Source organism: Orycteropus afer, unplaced genomic scaffold, assembly GCF_000298275.1.
Source record: "Orycteropus afer afer isolate SDZICR_OR568_19922 unplaced genomic scaffold, OryAfe1.0 scaffold00507, whole genome shotgun sequence".
Classification (NCBI taxonomy): domain Eukaryota; kingdom Metazoa; phylum Chordata; class Mammalia; order Tubulidentata; family Orycteropodidae; genus Orycteropus; species Orycteropus afer.
The window spans coordinates 976,295-984,424 of NW_006922094.1; the positions used below are offsets into that span (position 1 = coordinate 976,295).

The window sequence follows — 8,130 nt, forward strand, 5'->3', positions numbered from 1 at the left end:
TGTCTGTGTTAATTGGTTTCCCTTTTCTTTGTTGAAGAGGGTCTGTGCAATCCTTCTGCCTAGTCCGCCATCTTGCCCCGCCTTAGTTTTTATTTTTTAAAGACGTTTTAATTTTCAAAATTTACATTTTTAATATAATTTTCAGAAAGCTTTATTTTTAAAGACTTTTTAATTTTCAAAAAGTTCAAAAGTCTTCCCAGTTTCCTGATGCTTCATTCATTTGACAAATCCGTACTGAGCACGGACTGTGTGCAGCACTGCTCTAGGGCCCAGGGTGCAAGCAGTGAACACAAGTAGAAACACCCCCCCCAGGAGCTGGTGTGAAAACAACTCAACAAATAGAATCATTTCCTATCATGTGTGCCCTGTGGAAATAATCAGGAAGATGTGCAAGAGAGCAGTGGAGTGAGTGGTCGGGGCAGGCCTTCCTGACCTGAGGAGGGGACAGTTGAGTTGAGCGCCTAAAGGTGCCATGTGAAGGCGGGTGAGGGTGAGTGTCTGAGTTCTCTAGTGCTGCGATAACAGAAATACCACAAGTGGGTGGCTTCAGCAAACAAATTTATTTTCTCACAGTTTTGGAGGCTAGAAGTCGGATTCCAGAAGCCAGTTCAGGGGGCGGGGTTTCTCTCTCTGTGTCAGCACTGGGGGAAGGTCTTTGTCCTTGGTTCCTTGGAAATCTTCATGTGATATGGCCTCTGTCTTCCCCCATCTTGGCTTGCTTGTTACGCCTAATCTGTTTCTGTATATCTCAAAGATGATTGGCTTAAAACACAGTCTACCTGGATTAGGGCCTCTTGACATAACAAAACCTTTTTTCTAAATGGGATTATAACCATAGGTATAAAACAAAACTACCAAACTCTTTGCCACAGAATTGATTCTGATTCACAACAACTCTATAGGACAGAGCAGAACTGTTTCTCGGGTTTCCAAGGCTGTAATCTTTAAGGATCAGCCTGCCACACCTCTCTCCTGTGGAGTGGCTGGGGGTTAGAATTTACTACACATGTACTGGGGGGACACAATTCCTTTTGTCCCAGGCAAAGATGACAGTGAGTGTAAAGGCTGAAAGAGGGGAACAAGAGAGATGGAAAAGAAGCCAGGGTAGCTAGAAAGGGCGGCTGAGGGAGAGAGAGGATGAGATGACGGGGCAGACTGTGCAGAGCCTGATTGGCTGAACTGATACTTTGACTTTTAACCTGAATGTGATGGGGTCAAAGGGCCTCTGGCTGCGCAGTGTATAAGTTACTTGACTGCTAGCCAGAAGGTTGGTGGTTCAAACCCTCCAGCCACTCCATGGAAGGAAGATGGGGCAATCTACTTCCATAAAGATTTACTGCCATCAACTGGATGGCAGTGGGTTTGGTTTTTTTTGGTTTGGTGATGGGGCCCAGGTAGAGAGTTCTGAGTGGAAGGGAGATTGGTGACCTGCCTCAGGTTTTCACAGAGTCGCTCAGGCTACTTTGTGGGGAACAGAGTGTGGGGCAGGAGTGAGCCAGCTGCTGTGGTGGTCCAGGTGGGTGTGTAAGGCAGAATCAGACCAGAGTGGACACTGTGCAGGGGACAGAAGTTTGTGGGTCTTGAATCTGTTTTGAAAGCAGAGCCCTCTTTCATAAAAAGAAGACCAGGTTTTCCAGTCTGATAGAGCCTGGTGAGACCCCTGAAACTATGTCCCCTAGTTACCCTTCAGGTCTAGAACTGAACTCACTCCTGTGGCTTCCAGCCAAACAACAGACAAGCATAAGGAATGAACATTTATATCAGGTAGACACACTCCTGGGAGCGATCATTTGTGGGAGAACAGATGAGCATGGTTTGCACAGGAAGATAGCTGGGGGGTAGGGGTGGCAGGAGTGCAGGGGAGGGAAGGACATGGAGAAGAGGTAACTGGGGAGGAAGTGGGAAGAGAGCTGTCATATTGTGGGGAATCGTAGTCAATGTCATGAAACAAAATGTGTATGAACTGCTGTATGGAAAATGAATTTGCTCTGTAAACTTTCACCCAAATCACAACAAAAATTAAAAAAGAAAAAGCAAGCAGAGCCCTCCGGTTTGCTGGTGGCTCAGGAGTGGGCAGTGAGATAAAAGAGAGGAATCAAAAATGACTCAAAGGTTTTAGTTAAGCACTTAAGTGGGTGGTGATGCTACTCCCGAAATAGGTAAGGCTGTGGGAGGAGAGGTTCTGCAGTAGAAATCAAGACTTCAGTTTTGGGCACCTAGTTTGGGACACCCATTAGATATCCACAGAGTGAAGCCAGGGAGGGCTGTGGCTGGCTGTCAGTCTGGATTCTGGGGAGCAGTAGGGCTGAGGATGTAGACTTGGCGACCACTGACATGAGGTTGCATTTGGAGTCTTGGGCTCTGATAATATCTCCACAGAGAGTGTAGTTCTCAAGATGGGGGTGCAGAACCAAAGCCTTTAGAGGTCTGGTAGAGATGGAGACTCCAGCAAAGGAAGGTGACAGTCATCAGGGAAGGAAGTATTTCAACAGAAGAAGTTGAACCGATGGATAATACCAAGCAGAGAGCAGCAAATCCCAAGATCAGAGCCCAGAAGTGAATGGAGAGGGTAGGGTCCCAGCCTCTGTGGAGGGGTGGGCTTTCCAGAGGAACAGTGTCACTGTATCACACAGGACGGGAGGCAGGTCTGTGAATCAAGGGTAGAAGGCGAGGAGTTCCCGTGTGACAGTGTCTCCACACTCTGTGGTTTCTACAGCCTTTCATGATTCGCAAAGCCTGTTACTCATTTAGAAAGCGTTTTGCAAAGTTCTTAACTTTTTACAAAGCACTTTTTAGAACCAGAAAATGTTGCTCTGTTCACACCCCAAAGCAGCATTTTGCAAACCACATGTTGCAACCCATCATGGGTCATTAATTTGATAGCAGCATCTGTACAAATAAAATGGAACATGGCAGAGTGTGTTGCATAGTGAAAGTCAGAATTGTGTCATGAATTATGTGTTTTCGGTTATGTGTTTGAGTGTTTTCTGAGTCATACTATAAACAGTATTCTTACTGCAAGTCATGACCAAAAACATTTGACAAACTGCCCTGGGGAAGAACCTCTTGTAAAGTGCACGGGGGATCAGCACAAGAACATCTAATGAAAGCGCTGTCTGTAAAATTAAAATTTGGAAATAACCTAAATGCCCACCATCTGAAGAACAAAGAATGAGATAAGTGATATATTTATTGAAAAGGAGTACTACATAGCAATGAAAATGAATACATTTGATCTGTATTTTTAAATAATCAAGAATAGATCTTGGAAACATACCAAAAAGCCAAACTTACTGCCATGGAGTCAATTCTGACTCATAGCGACCTCCATTGGGTTTCCAAGGCTATAAATCTTTACGGAAGTAGACTGCCTCACCTTTTTTTCCAAGGAGTGGCTGGTGGGTTCAAACCACCGAACTTTTGGTTAGCAGCCAAATGCCTTAACCACTACACCACCAGAGCTCCTTTTGAAAACATACAGTTGAGTGAAAAACACAAGTTTCACACTATAATAGCAATTCTCTAAGTTTAAAAAAATGCATTGAATATTGTTTGCAAAAAAAATACGTCACCATGAGTATTTATTAATTCTGCATGGTGGGAACATGACTGTTTGCTCCTAGTCAATAGTCAGAGGCCAGGTGTCAATTATTAAGTTGCTGGAAGTGGTGGTAGGGTGGACAAAAGGAGTCTTGGGGCAGGGGCTGAAGTGGTGGTGGTATAGCTCAGGGTATCAGCAGAAAACAGCCCATGCAAACTGAGTAAGTTGAGGAGAGTTTAAGAAAGGGAGTGTTTGCAAACCTTACAGTTCCTGGGTGGCACAAACAGGAGCTCACCTACTAACTGAAAGGTTAGCAGTTCGAAGCCACCCAAGGGTGGAACGAACGGCCTGGAGATCAACTCCTGAAAGGTCAGAAAACGTTCTGTTCTGTGAGTTGGAATCCACTCTGTGGCAACTGGTTTGGGTTTTTTGTTTCATCTATTACAAAGCTATGGGCGTGGTGTGGGCAAGCCAGAGAGGCCTGGCAGCCATTGCCACCTGGAGGGAAGAGTGGTTACCTAACCCTGAGATAGAAGGAACTGTTAGGAGAGGGCCTCAGCGCAGGACCTCTGAATTAGGAGCAAGCAGGTCAGCAGGATGAAGCCGAGGAGGCTCCTCCTCCCTGATCCCGATTGGCTGGACCCCAGCGGAAGCCAGCCACTGGGCGAGACTACTGGAGCAGACCACGGGACCATCAGGGAGGGGGGCAGGTGGACAACGGGTCTGGAAGGGCACACTGGGGGGGCATTTGGAGAGCGTGGTTCGAGGTCTCTGTCAGTTGGCCAAAGTACCAACTTTAATCAGTTCTAAGAGGCACATTGTACCCACTCTGAAATGGAATATACATCCGACTGTGGATGGCGGTTCGGCTTTGTAGAAATACAGCATTTCAGTACCTTAGTTGCTGGCACAGTATCTTAGTGACTGGTATACCAGGGCTGCCTTAGCCATGCTGGTGGCATGGGTGGTGGCAGCCTTGGCGCTAGTGATAAGATTTTGGACTCTCCTGCCCTTATGGAAAAAGAGCTCTGGTGGTGAAGTGCCTAAGACATTTGACTGTTAACCAGAAGGTTGGCGGTTCAAACCCACCAGCCACTACGCAGAAGGCAGATTGGGCAATTTACTTCCTTAAAGATTTACCACCTTAGAAACCCAAAGGGGGTGGCTATGAGTTGGAATCAACTCCGTGGCATGAGTTTAGTTTTTGGTTTGTCCTTATGGAAAGTTCACAGTTATTTTTAAAATAGCATTGAGATCCCTGTCATCTGCTGACCTACCCTCTACCCTCTGTTCCCCCCCCCCCGCCGCCCACACACACACGCACAGGCCATGGACAGCCAGAAGCAGTTCACGGGACCAGAAATCCAATTCCTGCTTTCGTGCTCCGAAGCAGACGAGAACGAGATGATCAACTGTGAGGAGTTCGCCAACCGCTTCGAGGAGCCGGCCCGAGACATCGGCTTCAACGTGGCGGTGCTGCTGACCAACCTGTCGGAGCACGTGCCTCACGACCAGCGCCTGCGCAACTTCCTCGAGCTGGCCGAGAGCATCCTCGAGTACTTCCGGCCCTACCTGGGCCGCATCGAGATCATGGGCGCCTCCCGCCGCATCGAGCGGATCTACTTCGAGATCTCGGAGACCAATCGCGCCCAGTGGGAGATGCCCCAGGTCAGCTGGCCCGTGCACGTGCATGCCCGCTCGTTCACGGGTCTTCTGTGTGCGTGCCCGTGCCCACGCCTTGAATGCTTGGAGTCTACATAGTGCTCTGTGTGCCTTGCACATCTGTCCTGTAGGTCCTAGTGAGCTCCTGATGTACCCAGGCAAGCCTGTGTTCTCCCCTTTGCATATATGCACGGGCCCTGCTGCATCTTTGCACATCCCTGACCCACCCATATTCCCCTCTTACAGTTTTCCTTTGCGGAGATGTACAGCCCTTGCATGCAGCAGCATAGTGTGCTCTCACTGTGGCTGCTTGCGCGGCATGCCTACCCCTTGCACACTCACCACGTGAGATCTCACGTGCCCTTAAAGGCCTGACGCAGCCACACCTACTCACATACTTGGCCTACTTTGCTTACCCTCCCAGCAGGTCCGCTGTGCTCTCTGTTGGCCCTGACCCGCCTACGCCCGCCCACTCCTTTACACACTCAGTGTGCAAAACATGCTGGCCCACCCTTCGCCAGTCATCCCATGTGCCCTTAAATGCCCCCTGAGGTCTTAGCACACCTTCTCCACCCCACTTATGCTGATCCCATACACTGAACCTGAGGTTGCCAGTGTGCCCTCCAGCAGTGCCACCAACACCCTGTGGTCAATCACCCCTTACTCATTTAACACCCTTCCACACACACACACAGGCCTGCCCTTACTGGAGCTCTAGCCAAAACCAAAGGAAAAAAAAAAAAAAAAAACTCACTGCTGTGGAGTAGATTCTGACTCATAGCGACCTCTCCTTAGGTTTCTGAGGCAGTATCACTACAGAAGTAGATTGCCCAACCTTCCTTCCGCCCAACCTTCCTTCCGAGGAGTGGCTGGTGGGCTTGAATCGCCAGCCTTCTGGTTGGCAGTCAGATGCCTTAGGCACTACGCCACCAGAGCTCCAGCACACCCATGATTTCCCCTGCACACTTGGACCACTCTCAAACTCATCCACAAGGGCCCCCACATGTCCCTGGGTGGCCCATCCTGCTCCTGGGCCTGATGTGCCCTATCTCAAAACTCTCACATTGCTTGAATGTTCCTCACACTTCCCACAAGAGTATACACACGTGGCCCTGGCACGCCCCAGCCCACTGTGCGCACTGATTGTGCGCAGGTCCCACCTCCCACTCTCTGGCACTCCTCACTTGATCTTTACTTGCCCTGGGCCCCCAGCCCCACATTGTCACCCTGGCGGCCCTCCTGCTTACACTGGCCTTGCACACTGAACCTGCACACCGTTTACACTCATACTTCCCTTTGGTTCCTCACATGCCCCTGGGCACCTGCACTCTCTTCCCACATGCTCTTGCACACCCTCCCCATCTGGCACTTCCAACCCATGAGCCTTGCATACCACCTCAATAACTGGGCCCTGTGTCTCCTCCTCACTGGCTCATACTCACCTGGGCTTATGTTCCCCGCTGAGTCCTGTCCTCATTTCCTCAGAGCCTCTTATATTGTCTCTGGAGTCCCCTTTGCACACTCATGCCTGCCTTACACACATGAACCACATGACTTGCAGGCCCTTCTTACACTTAAACCTGTTTATGGCCCTACATCCACCCTGATAGTCCCACCTTTTCAGCATCCTTGCACACCCCCACATCCCTTTCACACCTACTCTCCCCTTAGTCCCTGGTGGCCCTCCACATACTCCATGGGAACCCTCGAGTTCTTGCACACTTGTGGCCTTTAGGGCATCACTGCACACTCATCCCAACTAGCCCACACGTGACGGCACTGTCTTTGTACCCAGTGTGTCTGCATATGCCCGCATCAGCCAGAAGCCCCACTCAACACAGGCCTCTCACACTCACTTCCTGTATGTGCCCTAGGAGCCCCACTGCCCCCTCCCTCCTTTCCCCTCACATGCTCCCAACGGGCCCACTCTTTCCCTTAGTGTTGCTCCTCTGGACACCTACTTCCTCCTACTTATTCCTTCTGGTCCCCACTTCCCAGTACTTGTATGTATGACCACACACAGACTCCAGCACTCACGCAGCCATATACTAATAATAGCCAACACCATGTGGTGTTTATTAGGTCCCAGGGGCCCATCAACATCTAACTCAGCACCTATTAACGCCTGTAATCTTCACAACAACCTTGTAACTTCTATTCTCATTTACTGTAGGGATTAGCTCAGGCCCAGAGAGTTGTCAAAGGCAGACTCAATACTGGAGCCAGCCTGTTTGGAGTTCGAATCCCACTTCTGCTACTTCTCAGTTCTGTTGTCCTGGGCACGCACCTCTCTGGGCCTCCATTTTCTCCTCTGTGAAGTGGGGATAATATAGCTCCTACTCCCTAGGGTTGCTTGTGAGGATTAAATGAGACACTGTCTGCAAAATGCTGGGTGGTGTAGTGCCTAAGGCATTTGACTGCTAACCAGAAGCCTGGCAGTTCAAACCTACCAGCCACTCCTGGGAAGGAAGACTGGGCAATCTACTTCCATGGTGAAACCTCCTCAGAAACCCAAGGAGGGGTGGCTATGAGTCGGATCCGACTCGATGGTGGCCGTGAATTTGGTGTTTTTTTTTTTTTTTTTTTTTTTTTGAGAAAGGGCCTGGCCTTCCCGAAGGGCTGAGAATGCCCAGTGAGCGCTCTCCAGGTTTGCTAGTAATAATCACAGCAGCAACAATGCTTTTAGCACTGCCGCCTTCTAGGGTACCCTCGCGGCTACCGGTGCTGTCGCTGTGGTCCCACGGCCCCTGCATCCCTCCTGCAGGTGAAGGAGTCCAAGCGCCAGTTCATCTTCGACGTGGTGAACGAGGGCGGCGAGGCCGAGAAGATGGAGCTCTTCGTGAGCTTCTGCGAGGACACCATCTTCGAGATGCAGATCGCCGCGCAGATCTCGGAGCCCGAGGGCGAGCCCCAGGAGGACGAGGACG

At 50.0% G+C, this 8,130-nt stretch overlaps 1 protein-coding gene across 1 annotated transcript in view; it reads left to right on the forward strand.

The window, feature by feature from the left end:
- RYR1 (ryanodine receptor 1) overlaps positions 1 to 8,130 on the forward strand; it is a 163,748-nt gene that overhangs the window by 136,495 nt on the left and 19,123 nt on the right. Inside the window, exons 89-90 of the mRNA XM_007955540.1 lie at positions 4,868 to 5,209; positions 7,968 to 8,129. Of these exons, the coding sequence (XP_007953731.1) occupies positions 4,868 to 5,209; positions 7,968 to 8,129 (504 nt within the window). The remainder of the gene's footprint in view (positions 1 to 4,867; positions 5,210 to 7,967; position 8,130) is intronic.